Genomic DNA, 22,352 nt, shown 5'->3' on the forward strand with positions numbered 1-22,352 from the left:
CACCCACTCACCCCAGGGAGGAAACCCCCATCTCACAAGGAAAGCTCCTGTTTGTTGATGTCCCTTAACAGAAAATCCCCCACTGAAGTCAAGGCTTCAAGGAATAAATAAATAAATAAATAAATAAGCTCCTGACTTTCCCAAGTCCTTCTTGGTCCCCAAGGACCTGCTGGACAAAGCCTGGGCAGCTTCAGGACTGCAGGGACGCCATCCCATGGGGGCACCAAGTGTCAGGCAGTGAGGACCACCCCGACTGCTCTCCCTGGCCAGACCTGAGCACACGTCCCTGTTCAATAAACTTTCTGGTCAACCTCAACCACAACCAACCAAATCTTTGGAAACCACTAAGTTTGTTCCCAGCGGCATCCCAGGGACCTGCATCTCGCCTGGATTTCAGCAGCTATCGGGAGGGACCACTGCTCACCCTCCCTCTCAGATGAACTATTTTCCTTTCCCCAGAAGGTGGAAGAACATCAGGGCAGGAAGAAGCCCTCAGAAGTGCCACGCTATATAAATAGCCCTGTTGGGAGTATGACAAAGGTTCTCTTGTGTTGCTGAACAATAGAGTGAATAATATACAGTTACCCACCAAGATTAGCAATAAAGCAACTAACCACACTAAAGATAACAAAAAAGGGGCCTTTTACAAAAACAGCCTGTTTAAACATGGCTTTAAAAAAAAAATAATAATTTTGTTTTCAAAGAGAGGAAAATACATAATTCTTTTCACCGCAAAAAGCTTCAAGGCAGCTATTCAGGGCTGAAACTTTTCACAGTTAACACATGTGCAGTATCTTCATTTCGGTGGAAGCTACATTGTTTGGGATTGCCAAAAAAAACTGCTTAATTTTACAGCACAATACCACAATTGATCCACCAGAAAATGCCAGAGCCTTGGCACCCTGAAAGTATTAAAATTTAGGAAGGAATAAAATATGCTGTAGGTAAATAGTCATGGGGACGTTTGGGGGCTTTTTTGCCTATAAAAGGACTTGTCATTGGAGTGCAGCTAGAATGTGTGGGGTGAGAAAATTTACCCACAAACAAGGCAATAAAAACTGCTAATCATTTTTAAATGATTAAAATGTAATTAGAAACAGAGTTGGCACAAGTTAAGACAATGCAGTTCTTGTGACTGAAGCGAATCAGGGCTAGTCCTGACATTCTCCCAGCAGACTGGAGGGACAGAAATTGCCACACTTACTCAGGCAGGCAAAGGTTCCCAGGCTCCCAGCACGAGATGGGCAGATACCACCATCCACACACCACCAGGCTCAGAGGCTGGCACCTTCCCGGGGCATTAACCCAGAGGGGGAGGCAGCCACAGGGGCCTGGGGACAGGGACACCTCGGTCTCACCTCCTGCCGTGAGTGGGATGGAGTCAGGCACTGACCAGTGGGGACAACCCGGCTTCGAGAGCAGGGCAACCCCTTCACTGCTCCTCAGGTGACCCCTTAATTTTGACCTTCCCAAAAGCACACCCCAATAGTGACAGTAGGACACCTCACTCTTGACCACCATCTGAGGGTGATGTGGAGGGGCTGCATGGCTGGTACATCCCACCAGCTGGTGGCTCTCTGGCATGAAAGGAGGCCCTGAATGTTCCTTCATGATCTAGAGAATTATATTTTAAATTTTAGTCTGCCTTTAGTGTTCCCCCCCCGCCCCCAACAGCAGAATTGGAGGCCTCTTCACTCTAGTCTTTCTGTGAGGAGAATTAAAACATCATGCAGATCTTGAGTTTCAGACCTGGTTAAAAGTGCTTTTAATTCAATTTCCCTCAAAAGCTTTGGCTTTTAGTGCCTACTTAGCACTTGGAAATAAGTTCCTAAATATTCAGCACCCTTTCTCCTTTCCCTGAAAGAATTTTTAAATTCCCAGGAGCTTCTCCAAACCACTCAGAAACCCTCCAGCTCCCAGCAAGGCTCTGTGCAAGAGCAGGGAATGCCAGTTCCTTGCAGCCAGGAGGACGAGGACTTGTCTTTGCTGTTCTTCCACGACACCTCTCCCCAGGTGGGGCCAGGAGCCACAGCTCAGACACAACGCCATGTTGGCCAACAGGAAAAGCCTACAAAAATTGATTTTTCTGGGGGGGGCTTGCTTGTTTTTAAAACAAGTAGTCCTTGATAGTATGCAGCCTCCCATCATTTCCAGCACCTGCACCCCATCTCTGAGCACCCTACTGCTGTTGTCATCCTCATGGCTCGTTCCTGAGCCCCTCACTGTCCCCATCCTGCTCCTCCACACGCCACCACCACCCCCAGCTTTTACTGCTGCCTTTCTCCTCACCACAACCCTCTGGGGACCTCCTGCCTTCTTGCTCCCCATCATCCTCCTCCTCTTCCCTTCCATGTGCTGGAGCATCTCTACTCTCACTGCCCGGGCCCACAGGACGAGCCTCCTCACCCCAGTGTCTGGCACCCCGAACCCTCCCTTGCCATCCCCCCTCCTGGCGCGGTGGCCAGCGCGTGCCCTGTGCAGGAGCCCTGCTTTGTGTATCCCGGGGACAATGAACAATGAGGAATTAGGGGCCCGTGGCACGTGGCCAGTGCCGAGGCGACTTTCCGACCATCGGCTGCCAGGCCCAAACAAGTCGCCAGAGAGGCTGGGTGGGAGATTTTGCACAAGGTCCCAGCGAGGTGGGATCCCTTCCAGCAGTGATGCCATCAGGACAACCTCTGCCCCAAACTGGCTCCTCACCCTGGAGCGTGGAGGTGCAGGACCCCCTCACCAAAACAGCTGTAAGATCTTATTTTACACAGACAAAAACCATCTTTTACTCCAACCTCATTCTCAGAAATCACTGAACCATTTTAGCTGAAACTTTCCAAAGAAAGTCAGCCTGAGGCCGACACCCTGCAAAGGATATTTCAGCCAGAACAGTTTAAGTTTGGCAAAGCTGTAAGCCACTGAAGGTTTCATAATGGAAATTGTTGAGGCAATATTAACTATAGATGTCCCTCCCCATGCTGCCTACAATACTAATAAATTCCACTGAGGTTGTGAATTCTCCCCAGCTATTAACATTTTCACCAACCGTGTAGATTTTTATATCTGACAAAACACAATGAAATCCTCTGAAATAAACAGCCACCTGAAGCAAACCTCAGCTTCGCTCTCCTACCACAGTCAGGACTCTCTTATACATTTGAATTCTTTGTCTCCTTCGTGCTGTAGCTGTAGTACACTATAAATACCCAGCTTTGTCACATAAATGCAAAGTTTTATTGTGCAGTTAGCCTTGATAGAAAGCACTGCTGAAAGTTGTTTAGAAATTAAATATCTAAAACAAGCTATTTTAAAATACAGAGCCCTCACTATTTCATGTCTGAAATGAAGAAATTTCATTTTAGGGAGAGCAAGCTGTCTTTCACACCATATGGCTAATGGTAGTGCATAGCAATTAGCTGGGCTGATTAATGGGGAACAGACTCTAATTTTATGCTTATAATTGAGGCTGCATTTGCACCCCTGGTGCAAATTCAGCACATCCCAACTTCCACTTGCAACAGGCAAGAAATCAAGAGAAACAGAATGGTGTGGAGAGAGAATTTTTCCCCCTTCTAGACCCCTAAAGAGCATCAGATTTGCAATTTAAAAGCGTGTTAGCAGCACAATAGATGACAGATTTGTGCAATAGGGTCAAGCGGCCTGGTAAACAAACAGCACCCTCTTACACACGTATGGGCAGCAAAGGAAATGGGGAATATCTAATATGAGCTGTAAGAAATTTGAATATGTCTCCCCCACCCTGTCAGGAACACAACATTTGCCTACTACAGTCAGCTTGGGTTTCTTCTACCCCTCCACCTTACGGCCATGAAACACAAAGCAAGGACTAGCAGTAAATAAATCGGAGGAGAAGAATAAAGCTCCCGAGACAGTGAATTTTAAGAACAAAGAAAGTGCAAAGTGCTTTAATAAAGGGAACAACTTCACATCTTTCCACATTCCCAGAACAGAAATAATTTTGTCTCAGTCAAAGTATATTGAACGGCTGTAAATCTGTGATGCGGGCATTTGGTCTTCTGGTTAAAACTCAGCCCACTATATAAAGTTTTAATTTGCTTCTTACACTTTAGGTTCCTGAACTACCTGTAAGAAAATTATTTCATTAAAGTAGTTGATTCTGGCTCAGTGAGTTATTCCTACCACCAAACCTTGCTGGTTAAGGATCAGGACACATCACCCAGGACTAATGACAGATTCAGACCCTGACACTGCAGGCACTTGAACATGTGCTTAATTTTACTCATGTGCCCAGTCCCACTGTTTTACTGGTCTGTTACAGGAGAAAAGTAAAAGGCACTTGAGTCTTATCAGGTCAGGGCCTCCTTTAATATTTCCATGAATTGTTCCTAGATAGGTATCCAGTGTGAAAGTCGTGCTAATTGGGCCAATGAATTTTAGGGCAATTACAAGTTGTCAGCATGACTGGGATTCCATTTGGAAAGGCAGAAGTGGCCTGGAGTCCTCAGCAAAGCAACAAGGCTCCCAATAGCAGCAGAGGCTCAGGCACCTCTTGGAGACACTGAGCTGCTGATTGTTCTGGAGCTGCAATGGGTTGTCTTTGGTTTCCTGGAAGAAGCCAAACCCACTGAAGGAAGCAGCCTAGAAAAACATGACATGAAAACTAAATCCCCCAAAATCCTGCTGCAAGGAAGAATTTGAGGGGGGGGGCTGTGCAGGGTTTCACCCAAGCTGGCAGAGCAAGGAGAGCAACTCCTTCTCTGCCTTCATCACAGGGTGCTACCCCCCAGCAGAGTTTTATCAGGAGGAGCTGTCAGTGGAGGACAAAACATGCACGTCCCAAGAATTAAAAAAAAAAAAAAAAAAAAAATTAACCAACAGAGAAGTTTCCATCTGAGTATTTTGTCAAATACTGTCCCCTGCCAGGAAACCCTCATCCAAGTTTATTCTTTTAGAAGTGGGTACTAGTTTTTACCCTCAAGTTACTCCTTTTTAGTAAATGTGTTTTGTAAAAGTTACAACGCATGCAATGGCATTTTTACAGTCTTAAAACAAGTGATTGTAACAATAAGCTTATGCAAGAACGCCTTGTCTTCCACCAGGGAATTATTTTCTGCCATCGAATAACATGTAACAAATGATTTTTTCAGACATGCGAAAAACACCCACTAACTCTAATGAGACTGAGAGGTCAAGCTCTCTGAGGTGGCGAAGGGGTCTGTGGCAAAAAGGAAGTAGAAGAGGCTTCACCTATTTCAACCAGCCAGAACAGAGAAGGAAGCAGCTGCAGAAGTTTGGGGAAGAAGATATTTTGACTGAATTAAAGTCACCAACCCCAGGCAGGGCAAGGGAGCACAGGGCAGAGCCCAATCTGCATGGGGAAGTTTAAAGAAAATCCAGAAGACGACATCTTTTGCACGGAGGAGCATCAGCTGCTCCACTCCGGCCAAGCAGGGACCCCACATGAGCAGCAACCAGGACAAAAGAACCCCCTGACCTCACTCCTTAATGCACACCCAGGAAAAAAAAAAAATACTATTTTGTCATTTTGCTGAGGAGTTTTCGTTGGGAATTGGGGGCAGAGACGTTGGTTGCTACAAGACTATAATAGACTGTTAATTTCGGTGAGGAGACCTTTTGAGGGCTACAGCGTCTAAATGAAAACCAGCAGCGTTCTGTTAAGAATAACTCTTTATAAATAATTGAAAACTAGTGTGATGACTGAGACCTTGCTGCTAATTACACACACACCAAACTGTGTTGTTTTGGGATTGTTTAATGCAAGAAAGATAAATTTAAGTCCGAATATAGCTGTAGGTTCAACCTAGATTTTGGGAGACAGATTCATCTTCCCATCACTAATTAACTGGAAGAGGGGTATCTCTTACCTGCACATTATTTCATGCGTGAGCAGAACTCGGCACATTTCTGGGTTCTTGTCTTGGCCTTCATATACTATCGCCTAGAAACAAAACACGTTTTTAGTTGTGCATAAAGTTGAGTATGGAGAAAATCAAAACACATCATGGTAAGCAAAGGCCTAGCGAGTTGCAAGCCACAGCTCAGACTAAAGAGACCTGGCATCTCCACCAAACCTGCTCCAAGACCTGCAGCTGAAAAACAACACAAGCTGAGTACAGCTAAATTCCCTCCTCTCTGTTGCACATCTCTCCAGCGGTGTGTAGGAAGGGTTTTTTTAGTAGTCAAGACAACCACAATTTTCTTTTCAATTCAGAATAAAATATAAACCTAATAGCATTAAAAGGAAGGAAAAAAAAAAAAAAAGAAAGAAAGAAAAAAAGAAAACCAGCAAGGCTTGGTATACTTTGGGTCCTATTCATTAAAAAAAAGAAAAGAGAGAGCTCATGCATTTTTAATTACAAAAGCTGCACAGCCCAGGCATTTTCCTGGTAGCTCCTGAGAAAGGGCCTGGGCCTGATTCTTCCCTTGAGCCTCCTGATCCAGCATTTTCCAGAGAGCACCTCCGGAGTTACAGGGATATAAATAAGTGAGGAGAAGGCCCTACCAGAGCAGAGGAAACCAAAACAAACAGAGGATCAACCGACTTAAGAAATTTGACTCTGAGACAGCACAGGGAGAATCCTTTAAGCTAAAACTGTGGAAAGGCAGTGTGTTCACATTTCAAGAGGAGCCTACATTTGCTCCCACCAGCAGCACCAGCAGCGAGGGATCGGCGTTACACATGAACTGGGTTAGTGCTCACAGCCCCTGCAGGACAGGGTTTCCATCTCAGCCCAACAGAGTCGTGTTTTCCAGCCACCCCTGCTCCCAGGCACCAGCCCCCCAGCAGCAGAACAAGAGTGAAGTTTCCTTTGCAACAGCATCTTTTGCTGGCACTAAAGGTTTCTAAACCTTTTAGGGTGCCACTCCAGAGCTGGGATCGGAGCCCCAGCCTTGGAGGGATGACCACCCCTGCATCTAAGCAACAGTGCTACCCTTGAGCTCGGTGTGACCTTTTCAGCCTCTAAAACACAGACTTTAAAAGAAGAAATTGGGGAAAAAAACCCAGCAGGTAAAATGACATCTAAGATGGGTCTCCCTAAAGTTAACAATAAAATAGAGACTGAAATTTAAGAAGTGTGCTCTATGGATGTAAGACATTTTAAGGAATGAGATTAATTGGAAATGGAAGCATGGAAAATACTGACAGAAAAATAAGTTACCTTAATATAGAATGAACTGCTTTTCCAGTCCTTACAAATGTAACCCACCAAGGGTAAGAGGTATTGTACCTCCAGAAGGAGCACAAACCTCAAGACCCACAATGCTGAAGAAGCATAAGCTGACTCTTACACAATTTAAATGGCAACATGCAATAATAATAATAATATTATGTATTATAAAATTACTTAATATTTCCATAAATAATTTTGGGAATGGGCCTATGCTACCTTTGCTAGCTTTAACTTTTTAACTTTATTTTTGTTATGTGCCTTCCCCTAAAACCTGAGAGCCCCTGAGTTGGGGTTTTATAGCTGATAAAACAGAGGCTGCAACTAATTGCCACTAATGGGCCCAGAGTCTCACCTGACTTCTGCCCCTCATTTCCATCAGTGAGGCACAACAGCTGTGAACTCAGCACTGGGATAAAGGGGATGCATGGAAAGTCCCCCCAGTACAGATACCAGCAACCCCCTGATCCCAGACTGGGACCCCCACCTTGAGCTACTTCCACATCAGTGCCCAAGAGAGGTACAGATGGTTTGCAAGAAGCGTTGGAAAATGGAATTACATGTGTTACAGCAGGAGGTGGACAAATTCAGAAGAGCCCCATTCCCAGCATTAAAAGGGAAGATGGGGAGAAGCTTCTTCCAGGCAAAGGTAGAAAACTGAAGCAACCAGCTGACACCTGGTGGGGTCAGTCAGCGGGGACATTGCAAAGACTCCAGAAAACCCCAGCTCAGGTTAGCAGGGTCCACCCAGCAGTGGGACAGGCCAGGCAAGGAGGAAGCTCATGGCACCTCTTGGACTTCATCAACAGTTAAAAAATAATCTCCCTCTGAGAACGCAGAGCAGGAGGGGAAAGAACAGATCTGAGGCCTTTAGTGGGGACAAACACCTCCAGCCCCCTGACACCTCCAGACAATCACAGCGTAACAGGAGACGAGAGAAGGCTGCTGGTCTCAGCTCATTCTTCTTACACTTTCAAATATTAAAATAAATTTACCCAGGATGGGTTAGCTTGTCGCCAGTGGAGCCAAGGAAGTGCTAGAAATGACAAACCAGAACACAACATTTACTTTCCTTTTTCCTCCTGCCCTATCTCCTCCTCTCCCCTTCCTGCTGCTGTGCTTACTTAACCTCCAGGTACCCGCTTAAATAACTCAACTAAATAGCAATAATGAACGGGCAGAGTCAACACTGTGGTACATAATCACCTTGTCTGTTGTGTTTAGCATCAGTGATCCCTTCTTTGCGTGCATGACATTCTTCTGCCTCCCTCCATGTTAAAGATTTGCTTCTCACTTTATTTGCATTCAATTATCGAAGTTGCACCCGTGCGCATTTTGTTTTCTCCGTGTTAAACGCAGCTCCTCTCACCTACCCTATTCCTGCAGGAATTTCTAGGAAATTCTGGGAAGCAGGAGGATGAACTGGCTTCATTTCTGAGCAGCTCATCCCCGTCTCCCCACTCCTGTGTCCCAATTTACTGGTGTGAAGCGCCAACTGTTTGCCCCCATGAATGGCTGCCCGAGAGCCCTACACATACTCGACCGCCTCGCAAACCACACCGCTCTGAAGCATTAATTCTACAATTAGTTTCAAAAAGGAAACAGGAACTGCTAAAGTTTCAGATCGTTAGAGCTGCCAGAAGTATTTTTACAGGAAGGATCTACTATGTTACTGTTGTGAAAATGTTTAACTCTCGGATTTGAAAAGCTACTCTTTTTAACAAAAATATCTTGATTTTTTTAAATAAATTATGGGGTTTTTAAGTACAGTTTTTGAAAGGGGATGATTGCGTCGGGGCTCCCTGTCGCACTAACGTCGTCGTGATTTTGTCAAATTGGGATCACATTAATGAGAGACAAAGTGAAAGTTACAGTGCATAAACTTAGACCACAGCAGAGCTAAAAATAAGCCCGCAGATACACATCAGAGTTGCACAACAAAACACCGGCAAAGGAAATGCAAAATTATAGACTTTGGGTTTTTTTCTTTTTGTTTACTTCATGTTGATTTAACTCGGTGATGTTTCATAAGCACTCGAAAATAGCATTTCTTCTCCCAAACAACCTAAACATTTCCCCAGAAAATTCACCTTCTATTTTGCCAGCTGTTACTCACCCAAGTAACCTTCCTACAAGAAGTCCCAGTGAGTAGCAATCACTCATGCACAAACGGACTTCAAAATCAGGCCCCGAAAAATTAGTGTCAAAAATATAAGACTTTCTCACTTCCATTTAAATGAAGCTGCATAAAAAGTTAAATCTAATTCAATTCACTGGTTAACAGCAAATAAAATTTACTACATTGAGCACGTCGCAGTCAAGTACATCCAAAAATTCGCCCAAACTTTTCAGCGATGGACTTCATTATAAAAAAAAAACATAATAAAAAAAAAAAATACAAAGAAAGGGGGGTAATATAAAAGTCAAGGCTACAGCTCTCATTTAATCTACTTTTTCCCCAATAGACATGGTAGGATAAAGCAATAAAAGAGTTGACAAACAAGCTGGAAAAATACAGAGACAGATTTTGTCCTTAACCATTCCTGAATAAATCCAGATTTATGCTGGTACTAGTGAGGGCAGGATCGTGGTGTCAGTTTGCCAGTCAAGCAATCCTGCTTTCAGAACTGGACGAAAAACAATCTTGAAGGAATGAGATCATGGTCATTATATTACTCAGTTATGTCATGGCCTTGATTTTAAAAGAGTAAGAGAAGGAGAGAAATCACCAACGTGCATCTAAATCCACTTGCTTTCAGATTCCATCTGCCTCGAAAAACAAAGTATCTCCCTTACAGAAATAAAAGAGAAGGGAAAACTCATTAAAATTAGGGTCTTTTCCAAAACAGAACTGAAATGATTTGGAATGACGTTTACAGCCGTACACACAGGGAGAAAATAAAATCCTGGCCTCACCGAATTCAATAGGCGCTTTGCAATTGACTTCAGATGGGCCAGAATTTTACCCAGAGAAGATTAGGCTTGTATCCACTACATATCTACAGAGAAAATACTGTGAATTATATTTATTTGGCTTTGAATCCTTAACCCTCAGTTACCCGAGGTTTTACCCCTTCCCCAGGCAAAACCTCGACTCATCCCAGGGAGGTTTATCCCGGACAAGCAGTGCGGAGCTGGTCCCGGGGCGAGGACAGGGAGTTCTTGCTCTGCCTCTCAACGCACAATTCAGAAGCATCTAATTATTTTATCCAGTCTCCCTCTGCCTTTGATTCACAGCCTGCTTATCGATGTATTCACACAAATTAAATAAATTTATCTCTCCTAATATGTTCATTTTTAATGGTTTTCAAACATTCACATGGAAACAGCTCTAGCGTAAATATCCCAGAACAAATGGCTGTATATTATACAGGAGGGAGCAGTTGGGCTGCCAGACTGGGAATGCACCAGGCCATCTGGCTCAGGCAGTCTCTCCAAAATCCTCAGCTTTGTTTTCACCCTCAGACTCCAAACAACACATTTTCCACTGTGATGAGTTTACATTTTCCCAAACACAGGTCCTGATCATGCATGCAAATTCCAAACTTCTCCATTCCTCTCTGTACAAGAAAATTAAAATCACCTGCGCTTCTGACATCTCACCAAAGGCACAAGAAAGCTGCTAAAATCTGGCACAGTGTAAACTTTCCCCGTCACAGGGGTTAGGTTTTGTTTTATGTTTGTGTGAAATTTCTCCGAGTCTGCTGAGGCTCCTCTGAACTTATTGATAACATTTTTTTTTCCCATGCGCGTAGCTGCCAGAGAAGGGCCATGCCATGCACAGAATAGAGCTGATCAAATATCTGCAGACATCAGAGAATGACAGACAAGTCAACAGAAAAACCATTTGCATCCAGAGTTATAGCTCTGGAAAAAAAAAGTAAAATATAAACAGGGTTTAAGTCTGAAGGAAGGATTTTTGACTCATGAGTGCTCTCAGCAATAGACAATAGCCATCGAGTAAAACTTAGGATTTTTAAGATGCCTGAGCCTTATTAGCATCCGTTATATCTTATGGATGAGAACGGCTGAAGGAAAAATGGGTGGGGAACAAGTATTTCAGATTTATTTCCTCCATCTTTCCTAATAGTGAAATATCTCAGCTTTATGAAAATACAGCCAAAGAAATAGAAGGCATCCCTTCTCCATAAACATATTAAAATCCTTTGACTTGGATTTAAAAACTCCAGTTTTATTAGAGCAGACATATTTCACATTTTGCAGGCAATTTCAAAATGCATCATTGTTAGAAGTGGATCTTCTGCAGGAGGAGCTGCTGCTTTACGGAAAGCAACAGCTAAAAAGTTTGGGGTTCTACGGGGTTTTGAGCACATTAGGAATGTGATCCTGACATAAAATGAGGTGCCAATACAACATAAAAGAAAATTTAATTAAGCCATTATTGACACCGAATGTTGTTACCCTAACTGGAAAGAACTTCCCTGCCACGGGAATGATTTGTGAGTAGCATTTACAATTTTTAAGTGATGGGAACACATTTCGGAAACTTAGTGAGACCCCCAAAAGCCACGTAATTCCCATTTCCCCCAGCGCTTCTGCGGGGCCACCACCAAAGGCCAAGTGCGATACCCCAAGCACAACTCAAAATGATGCACTCTGAGACCAATCCCGGCTGGGTTTCCCGTTTGGAAGTCCCCCAGCCCAGGTTCCCAAGGAGTGCATGTGCAGCCCAAGCTCCTGTTTGGGGCAGTGCGTGCACAGCTCATCCCACAGACCAGCTCTGCCCTGGGATGCAGCTCACAACACAACTCTTGGCTGCTTCAGTAGTGCCACTCTCCAGCCCCACTTCCCATCCTGCTCCTCAGCTGACAGAGAAACACGCACGCACCAGGACACGGAGATCCCTCTGTTCCACCCAGGACAGGGCTCTTGCTATGAGTTTCTTAGCTGGGCACAGCCACACAAACAAATCCCTGACTTAGGCAGAGCAGGAACACTCACATCTCCTCTTTAGTACGTACACAGCCCCCAGCACAGCCAAGCCCTGCCTACCTACTGGTATAACGCAGGCTGCTAATGGGACATTCCCATTAAATCTCTGAGCAGCAATCCTATGTAAAGAAATCCAGGTCTGATTTGCAGAAGGGCTTTTATTTTATCTTACCTAACTTAATAATCCGCCACTGTACAAAACCTTGCAATTTGTAACTGTGAGACAAAGAGAATATATTTAAATCTGGTGTGTCCGCGTTAAAAAATAATAATAATAATAAAATACGCTAAAAAAAAAAGCCACAGATACTTTCCTGTATGATCTGGGGAACCTAACTCATTCAAGCTTTGCTTCTGTGGGATTTTTAATTTGCCCCCAGAAACCTCAGAGTAGCTGCAATTTCAGTCTGGGAATTCACAATTATCAAGTGTGTGAATGTGCGTGTGTGAGGACTGAGCAGATACTTGCCAGCTGAAACGTGTACGCTTCTGCAACAGTTTCATTTAAAAGTAATCATTTCATTATCCAATTTGTTCTCAGCGTCATGCATTAAAATACTACACCTTCAAGTAGACTGACAATATATATTTAACTTTCATTAAAAATTAAAGAATTTTCAGACAGTCTTTGCAATATTTAATTACAGTTTGATGATTTGAAAGTTACTTGAGAATCTTCTATATAATTCACTGTCATAAAATATAAATGATATATTCAACATTTGGGTGAGCTTCTGTCATGTGTTGTACTTCACTTCCTAATAAGCATTCAGTAACCAACGCGATCCCAACTCTGAAATAATTTCACTTTTGAAAAGAAAGAATTAAAAAAGGAGAAGAAGGAGAATTTAGTGTCTGGCCCCCGAAAAAATTCAGAGCAGCACATGCCACAGTTTTGACATGACAATGCCCTATTTTTCATAAGCAATTATAGTCATGCCTAAAGAAACTACAGACATGAAATTAATATGTAAACAAACATGTTTGCGTCTAAAACAGCCTTTCACTCCCCGTTTTCTAACCCAAGCTCAGAGAGCTTTTGTTCTTAAATCCTCGCTTCTCAACCCCACAGCACTTTTCCCAAAATCTGTAATTTGCACTAACTTTGTTTTTCTAAGACTTCCTGAAATCAGACAGATTTTTTTTTTCTCCTCCTTCTTCATTGTGAACGTTCTTTAAAGCTACATGGTAGGTTTTACAAATAAACTGTATCTCGGGGGTTTTTTTCCCCTTTCTCTCCAAAGACCCTCTGATGACTTGATAATAATGAGAGACCAAGAGGTCAAACAGTGCCTTAGGATGAACTCTTCATATGCAAGATGCCTTTGTTAAGAAAATTATTTTGAATCCACTGCTCTCCATGAGTTCAGGGCTCTGCTTTCAACAGGATTATGAGCAGAGGCTTCTGCATTTCCGTAACGATAGGAAAGCTATTTAAAGATAATATTTATTGATAGACTCACACGATCTCCACTGAAATACGCAAGCTCCAAAAGGACTAAAAAGAGTTCATATATCAGGAAGATTTTGTTACTTTTAACACAAACGAACCAATTTGTGCCTGAAAACCAGGGAATGACAGCAAACGCTTTCCAGGATTTTTTATGAAGAAGGGTATGTAGCTGCTGCTTTAATTCCTACAGGGAATGGGCTCTGTTTGGAAGTGTACAGTATAACAGAGCTCAGATGCACAGTGGATTGTGTAGTAAAATTCACCCAAGTTCCTTTTTTTCTTTTTCCTTTTTTTTTTTTGCTGTTGAAAGACAGTCTTCAATAGCAGGAAAAGATGTTTTGGGACCATCAAAGAGAGTTTTGTAAAACAAACTCAGCCCTTAGAGCTTTATGTTTTGCTGTAGAAAAGAAACCCAAATACAAGCCAAGAGTTTTGTCCCTGCAGACAACATACAGGGACTGACGTTTCCTAGCGGTACAAAAAAAAAAACCCTTAATGTTTTTCTTAAATAAAATTTAAGAATATTCTTTAACAAGTAAAACAGATTAGGAGGGGAAGAAACATATTTTAAGGATGAAAAGGCTCAAAAGCGTTCCTAACTATTTAAAAGAAACATATTCTAAGAGAAAAATATTCTGACAGGAGCAGAAAAAAGGCCAGGGTAACAATTTAAAAAAGGAGAGAGAAAAAAAAGAGGGAGAGAGAACCGATTTGCTCAGATAGACCCTTTACAAAAATACTGGTTTTAAACAGAAAAGTATTTTTTACAGGTAGGCACGCACGTTATTACTCTGTTTGGGAGGCTAAAGAACAGGCTTAAAATGAGGATTAATCCACTGACAAGCCCTGCTGCCCTCCCCGAGTCCAACACCGAGCTCGCCGCTGCCCGCGCCGCGATTCTGGGGGCTATTCCGACATGCAAACGTGTCGCGATACAAGCGCTCCTCCTTTAGCCAGCGGAGCCGGCGGCAGCGCCAGGAGCGGACGGACCGACAGAGCCCCGCGCCGGGGCAGCGCCTTGTGCTGGCGGTGCTCGGGGGCGGCCGGAGGCCGGAGGTTAATTCTTATTAATTAAGCGGCAAAACCATCCGCAGCCCTGAATGGGAGGGCTGAAGAGTCGCCTGTATTTTTCTCCCGCAGCCCGGCAGCAGGCAGGGTCCCGCGGGGACCCCCCTCGCCGCCCCGCAGCCCGGCCGGTGCCCGGAGCGGGAGCGGTGGCCCCGTCCCTTCCCCGCCGGGCAGAGCGGCTCCGCCGCGGGGGCGGGTTTCGCCTCCCGGGGCCGCCCCGACGGCTGCCACCCCCCTGCTCGGCGGCCGCCCCGCAGCACCCACCTGCTTGGTCATGGAGTCGATGAGTCGGACGTAGAAATCCTGCTCCGTCCTGATCCCTGAAACAAGGTAGAGGAGTGAGGAGCGGGGCCGGCCGGCGGCAGCGCGCCGGGACTCGCTCGAGGGCTCGGGCCTGCCGGGGCCGCCCGCGTCCCGGCAGCGCCCCAGCACCGAGCGCAGGGAGCGGAGGGGAACCGGGGCGGCCGCTGCCCGGGCGCTGCTGGGCTCTGCAGCCGCGGAGGCGGCGGGGGGCGACGGGGCCGACACCGGGGGCTCCCAGCCCTTACCATTGCTGTAGAGCAGCTGCAAGCGGTAGTGGATCCCGTTGTTGGTCTTTTCGCTGTTGGCTTCCTGAAGTCAAAGAGGACACGGGAGGCCGGAGGGAAAAGGAAAACTGTGTCAATAAAGCTTCTCCATCACTCGCACGCCGGGTGTCCCCGGGGCTGGATGGGGCAGCTCTCAGCCTTCTTCCCGTCCCTCAGCCCTGGACATAGCGAGGGAACAGGGGACACCCCCTCCCCGTCTGCCCTCCGGGACAGGGGAAGACTGAGGCGCCCGGGAGGCTGCCGTGGCTCCCGGGACGAATCGGTGTCGCGGCCCCGGGGGAGAGGAGTGGGGAGGGCCCTGGAGAGGCGGCCGAGTCCCCATGGTACGCCAGGGTACTCACCTTCTCCTTCTCCACGAAGCCCACGAAGGCGGTGCGCTCGATCTCCACGGGCTGCCCCTGCCGGTCGTACAGAGCCAGAACGAAGTGGAAAAAGTTGGACTTCCTCAGGTTGGAAGGCGGCTGCTTCTCGAAGTGAGCCCGGGCCAGACCCACTCCGCTGGGACCAGAGACACGCGGGTTAGCGGCAGCTCCGACGACGCGGCCTCACGTCCCCCCAGCCGCCTCCCGGGCCCGTGCCTTCCCCCGCCGGGACGCGGCTCGGCCCCCCCGGGGCAGAGCATCCCTCCCTCCTCCGAGTAGCCCCGGGGCTTTTCCCTCCGGGCACGAAGAAAGACTCAAGCTCCGAACCCCGCAGAGCCCCGACCCCATCCCATCCTGCGGCGAGTCCGAAGCCTCCCCAGCAGCCCCCCCAGCCCGGCCCCGGTACCCACCAGCCCTCCCCGGGGGCCGTGCCCGCTCGCAGCCGGCCCTGCATGGCGGGGGAAGCCGCACTCAGTGCCGCCGGCGCGTTGCCCCGCGGAGCAGCATCGGTCCTGCCACTTCTCAAACTCGGCTCGGAGCTGTCACCCCAGCGCCCATGTGCCTTATCTTGCAGCCTCAGTCCTGCGAGCCTTTCCTCCCGCGCCGGAGCGGTGGGTAAACACCGAGCCCAGGAGACAACTTCAAATATTTCAGGGTTGTCCCTGCAGAAACTTTCCCTTCCTTAGAGGGCTCCAAAGGGAGGGGTGCGGGGCGAGGTGGGAGACACCGGGAGATGTCAACATTAAACTGATGCCGAATGATGCCGGCTCCAGGGCTCAAGCTGCGAATCCAGCATCAGGGTTTGGTTCGTGTTTGGGGTTGTTTTTTTTTTTTTTTTTTCGCGGGGAAGAGGATGGGAAAAAGGAGAAATAAGAGAGAAAACGAGGCTGGGCGAAGCTTCGCCAAATCCATCTTATATTTGGAGGGATTTCTTTTTAAAAATCTAAAATAAGTGGCAATGGTTTTACAAAGGGACTTCAAATAAAATTTCTCCTGGAGCACGCTTTGCAAGCTCCCTACTTATCGGAGGAGAAGGAGGGGAGCTGCTGATTCTGACGAGAATAGGAAAGCGCGGTAGATAAATATATTTTGGATACATCCGTGCACAACCCGCTGCTTTTCGGAGGAGGGAAGTGTCATTTGAAGATCTTAAGACTAAATCAACAGCAGACATAGTTTTGAAAACTCCTTCCTCCGAGCGAACACAAGGAGCCAGAGAGATGAAACCTACCTATCCGTACCTAGCGAAACTCGCCACTTCCTTTATTGTTGTTATCATTATTTAATAAAAAGTCATTCCTACGGGACAATAGGGATAAATATTTAACTGGCGACATCTACGCGAAACTCACTGCTGGTAGCAGAGCTCCAGAGCCGGGTTTTTGTTGGCGCGGGGGGAAAGGCGCTGCCGGCGGGGAGCAGCGCTGCGGGCGGGGAGCGCCCCGGGGCGCGGAGCGGGGCGCGGGCGCGGAGCCTGCCTACCTCTGAGCGGCCGTGCTGGCGTCCAGGACGCCGGCTCCCTGCATCCACGTCCGCACCGCGTTCATCCCCGCGCCGAGGGGCTCTTCCTTCATGCTGCTCCCACTCCGCTGGATGCTTTCCTGAATCCCAAACATGAATCAGAAACAACAGCGCAAATCTTCCTTCTTTATTCAAAATTTTAAAAAGTGATAAAATCGCCAGGCGGACTGTTATATGTGGGGTTTTTTCTTTCTTTCTCTCTTTTTTCTCTCTCTGCAGCTGATCGCTGGAATCAAAGCAAGTCGGAGAAAGCAAACACAGGCACACACATTAAAAAAAAAAAAAATCCAGAGGCAATCAGAGCCCGGTTTTGTTGCTGCTGTTTGCTGCGTGTGCAGTTTGTTTGGGTGCTTGGAGAGGCTGGCGGGGTGCTGGGGGCTGGTTGCAGCGCTCGCAAGCCGGAGGAGTACTTGAAGTCCCTTTTGTATGAAGACACCCCTCGGATGGCAGCAGGCAAAAAAAAAAAAAAAAAAAATCTCAGATGGCAGTTTAAGAAACAATAGGACGAACGGGAGCTGCGGCAGGCTCTGCTACATCAAGTGTCATTTTCCAGTGACAAGAGAGGCAAGTCCCCCCCCCGTCTCCCCTCTCTCTTTTCTTTCTTTCTTTTCTCCCTCTTTCTTCTCTCCTCTCCCAGCCGAAGCGCTCTCCGCTGCTCTCCTCCCTCCTCCAGCCGCGCAGGAAGCGAGTTGCCGGAGCCGGGCGCACGCCGGGAAGGGAGCGAGAGGGGCGCACCCGCGGCGGCGGCGCGGACGGACGGCCGGAGGGAGACCCTGGGGCTCCCCGTGCCCCCTCCCTCTCCCGCAGCGCCGGGCGGACTCGCCGTCTCTCCCTATGGGAGCCACTTTGACTGTCCCCGCCGCCGAACACGAGCCCCGCAGCCCCGGCGGGCGGGGGGCGGGGCCGCCGCGGCCACGCCCCCTCATTTGCATCGCGTCATCGCCCCGCCCCTGCGCCGCCTCCGCCAATGGGCGCCCGCGAGACGCCGCCGAGGGGGGCGGGGCCACGCCCCCTCGTTAGCATATCCCCGCCCCCCGGCGCGGCCGGCCCGGGGGAAAGTTGCCCCGGAGCGCCCGGGGCGGGCCCGGCGCAGCGCGGCCGCGCCTTTGTTCGGCAGCGCTGCCCGGGAGCACCGCGGGGCACACGGGCACCGGCCCCGGAGGGGCTTCCCCGCTCCCCGCACCGACCCCCCCGGCGCCCGCGGCCGGCCCTCGCCAGGAAGGCGCCGTGCTCCCGCACAGCCCGCAGCGGGCACCGCCAAGTGTGGGGGTGGCCGAGCCCTCCCCGCTGCCCCGGGGATCCGCTGCCAGCGCCAGGCTGCCCACCCCGACTGCCCAAAGCCGGGGATGCCCCGCGCCCGCCGGCCGTGCCCGGTACCCGAGCCCGGGACTGTCCCCCGCTGGAAAGGCGTGTGGGGCAACTCCCCCGCCGCGAACCCCCGCGGAACCCCCGCCGCTCGCCCCGGCTCCTGTCCCGCTCCCCAGCAGCGTGCGCTGCTTGGCGGCACAAGCACGCGATTTCCGAACAGGACAGTTCGCGGTGGAAGTTCTTTTTTTCTTTTCCTAGGAAGTCCGATTTTTGTTTTCCCAGGAAAAATAATAAAAATAATAAAAGTAATAATAATAATAAAACCAATTCCTGTCCTCGCTAGGGAAGAGTCGGGCCAGCTGCGCGGCGGCGGAGCGGGCGCAGTCCCGCATCTCTCCGCGGGCTCCCCGACCCGCCGCTGTCCCCGCATCACACTCCATCCTTCCCCTCCCCAAGTCGCTCCGTGGCCGAGCCGCTCCCGTCTCGTCTCTCGCACGGGCTCTTGCCGTGGAAGGAGCTCTCTGTGCCGGCGGCCTGGGTTATGCCTCCCCAAACGCAGGCTTGCCCATTTTTGCACATATAATGAAACAAAACCCTGCGCATCCCGGCAAGCCGAGCGATGTCAGACCGCGGAGGCTTTGGGGAGGGTAACCTCTGAAGTGTCTGGGCTATCTCTGAATTGCTGCCGTGTCCCTCTATGCCCCCGCTCCCCGATCAGAGGTGCGGGAGATGCTGCCCCGGGAGATGGAGGCGCAGGCGGCTGCTGTCCGCTCCTCCCAGGGGTGCAGAGCCCCGCGAAGGGCAGCGGAGCCCACCGGGCTGCATCCCCCAACCGGGAGCCCAGCTAAGGGCCCGGAGAGCAGCCAGTCCAGTCTATCAGCACCACTGTACAGCTCCAGAGACACCCCACGGCAGTCCGACAATTACAGAGGACCCTCTCGCAGCCACATGTACATCACTTTGTGTAGTACAGCCTCCCAAACCCACAGCTAAGCCTCGGGAAGAGAGCTCTGAGTCCAAAGCAGGCACAGAGCCCGCTGCCAGCGCCTCGCTGGCACTGAGAAACTGCACCCGATCCTTGGCTTTAGGCGAGTCCACACACAAAACATCCACATCCCCAGCATTCTGCGTCCTCACATAGGAACTGTCACAGACAGCAAGTTTCCACATTCCCTGAAGATGCCATTTGAATCTTGACACGATGCTACTGTGTCATATCTCAGGGAGATGTGGGAGAACACGGACACACAGCCATACATGAATATTTACACCATAGGTACGGCATAGGAGCAGTTTGGCTCCTGCAGAGCTCCAGCTTATTGGGCTTCCTCCGGCTGCTGCTGCATCAGTTGTATCATATCCAGCCTAAATGCCTCCATGGTGAGATACATTCTTCAATTAAAAGCTATTTGCACCTGCACTGATTGCTCCTTTCCCAGGGCAGGGATCTGCCCAGGGAGGAATAATGTATTTGAATCAATATACTGAGCAGTTGGCAGATTTCACCCTTCAAATCTGTTCAGGGGATCAGGGGACCGTTTCCATGCCTTTTCCGGGATGCTGAAAGGAACAGCATCCCAGCAGCAGGCTGAGGGCACCTCCACCGGGCAGGGGACAGCCAGCCGTGACAGTAACAGTGACAAGTTCTCCACTGTTTTCCTCCTTATACAAGACTTGTGCCTCTGTGCTCATCACACAGGGAGCTCCGGGAGGCTCTGCCTGAAGGCTGGGGGAGATGCCCCACCTGGGGCTTAGGGACAGTCTCAAAGCCACTGAAAAATTGCCATAAGGACGAAAGAGTTAAACACTGGCTCGACCCCCACAGGAGGAGTGTGAAAGAAAAGCAGAAGGGAAACAGGGAGGGGGTGAGAAAGTCAGGACTTTGCAAAAAAAAAGGAAAAAAGAAAAAGAGCTGGCAGCAGGCAAGGAGAGTTCTGTGCTCCATCCACCCCACAGAGGCCAACCCTGGAGTACTGGGGCTTTGATTTTACAGAACTCCCAGTCACTTTCAGCACTCACTCTCTGCTCCCTCCCTGGGTCGTCTCTCTGGACCGGCACCAGCCCACTCCGACTGCAGCAGCACACGGATCACTGCCAGGCCCGTTATGAGGCTGGAGCATATTCCTGTGGAAAGCTGTGTCCATCCTTTCCTCAGCATGGCAAACGGAGCTGGAGGGCACTGCACAGGGGAGCCCACAGTGCTGGGACTCGGCACTTCACTCTTCTGCTGCAGAAGCAAACTGGGGCGCGCTGCAGTGAGGTTTCCCTGCAAGCCCGAGTTAAATGCTCTCAGTGTTCAAGACAGAATAAAACACACACAGACTTGCAGGCTGTGATTTGGTCCCAGGGGTGAGGAAGCTCCCAAAGTGAGCGAGAGCCACAGGGTTGAGCTGTGGATTTTGCCCAGCAACACAAAGCCAGGAGCTGAGACTGTGCAGTGCAGGCAGCTCACAGACAGGACCGGGACATGGTCACAGTGTCCCTGGTCATGACAGACAGCAGGGATGGAAGCAGGGGAGGAAAAGGCTGGCCCTGGCTTGCTCATCCTATGAAGGAAAAAACAGGGTTCCTGGGGAACAAGTGGTTTTGAGGCCTTTGAACAAGGGGGCCATGGAAGGTGGCCTCACTCCAGAGGACAAACATAAACCCTGTGAGGCAGGAGACAGAGGTCCCAGAGCACAGGAGTCTCTCTTACATAGGGAAAGGCCCCTCCTCTGCCTTGACACCGTTTCCAAGTGGGCCCAAGGCCCCTCTCGCCTCTGACCTGGAGTTTATCCAGGACAACGCCCTCCTCCTGCCTCCAGTCCCTCCTCTCTTGCCCTGGGGCTCCCAGCCCAGCGGGGACAGTCAGGCCTCGCTTCCCTCTGCCCAGACCCCAAGGGAAGGAAGAGGTAGTTGGAAGTGGGAATTTCTGAGAGAAAAGCCTTCTGCTCCCTCATCCCTGACCTTTGCAGCTGGGTGAGGCCCCCCCAAAGGGACCACGCTCCTTCCTGCCCTTCTCTGGAGAAGGCGGAGGAACAACGGACCCGTGACAATGGGGGGAAAGGGAAAAGCAGCCTCTCCTCTCAAGGTGGGACTGAAAGCAGAGCACTCAGGTGCTGAGCACATACCTGCACTTTTCCGAGGGTTTGGGAGCAGTTCGCTCATGTCCTTTTCGTAAGTATTTTCCTTACAGGCTCTTGTGCCGATCCAAAGACTTTCCATCCACAGATAAATCCAATGTCTGTCTTGGCAGGTGATGACACTGTTCAGCTGCCTGGGGTGTTTTGTTCATCCTACCTGCCTAGCTCCTGGAGGGGAGAGGAGAAAAAGGCTCAGAAAACTGGGAACTGGGATAAAATACTCTGACTGTCGTGTTCAGGATAGAGCCTGGATGCCTCTGGGACGAGCAGAGGACCTGTCCACAGCGTGATGGTGACAGCACCCCACTTTCACCCCTGCTACCATGAAGAAGCAGTAGCAGGCGACCCAGATGGAAAGGTTCCATCCAGGAGCTTTCCTCCTCCTTGCCTCTCTTGGGGGACTCCTGGGTTGCCCCTGGCTAGGATGGGGTGTCGGGGCTTCCCCGCAGGTCGGGGCCGGGGGAAAGTGGGAACCCCCCTCGGGGTGCCTGGGGGACGGGGGATGTCAGGCAGCAGCGAGAGTCCAGCCGAGCGAACTCCTCAGAGGGACGACGGGACGATGCGGCCCCCCAAGCTCAGCCCCCCCATTACTACCCAAGACAGAAGCCCCCTATGGCAACTCCCCGGGGGTGGGGGGCGAGCAGAGCGGTGAAAATACCTCCGGGCCATCCCCCCACGGGGCTGCACGGAGGGGGACAGGGAGGGAACCCCAACTGCGCTGCCGGGGGCTGGGGGGGATGGAGGGGATGGGGGCGGGTCCCCCCGGTGCCCCCGCGGCGGAACCGAGACCGGGGGGGGGGGGGGGGGGGGGGGGG

The 22,352-nt window shown here is 49.7% G+C and overlaps 1 protein-coding gene across 9 annotated transcripts in view; it reads right to left on the reverse strand.

The window, feature by feature from the left end:
- LOC121657806 (transcription factor COE1) overlaps positions 1-17,996 on the reverse strand; it is a 270,761-nt gene extending 252,765 nt beyond the window's left edge. For 5 of the 9 annotated variants that reach the window (XM_042013919.1, XM_042013922.1, XM_042013918.1 and 2 more), the window contains exons 1-5: positions 17,069-17,996; positions 15,566-15,722; positions 15,186-15,249; positions 14,902-14,957; positions 5,859-5,932 (exon numbers count right to left, since the gene is read on the reverse strand). In XM_042013919.1, the coding sequence (XP_041869853.1) occupies positions 5,859-5,932; positions 14,902-14,957; positions 15,186-15,249; positions 15,566-15,722; positions 17,069-17,202 (485 nt within the window). In that variant the 5' untranslated portion in view covers positions 17,203-17,996. Of the gene's footprint in view, positions 1-5,858; positions 5,933-14,901; positions 14,958-15,185; positions 15,250-15,565; positions 15,723-15,996; positions 16,266-17,068 lie in introns of those variants that run through there. The other 4 variants (XM_042013923.1, XM_042013921.1, XM_042013920.1 and 1 more) reach the window with 2 other exon arrangements.
- Positions 17,997-22,352: the final 4,356 nt, after the last annotated feature.

This window comes from Corvus kubaryi, unplaced genomic scaffold (assembly GCF_017639235.1).
Source record: "Corvus kubaryi isolate FWS band 111438036 unplaced genomic scaffold, C.kubaryi_AGA036_p1.0 split1-37374, whole genome shotgun sequence".
Lineage (NCBI taxonomy): Eukaryota > Metazoa > Chordata > Aves > Passeriformes > Corvidae > Corvus > Corvus kubaryi.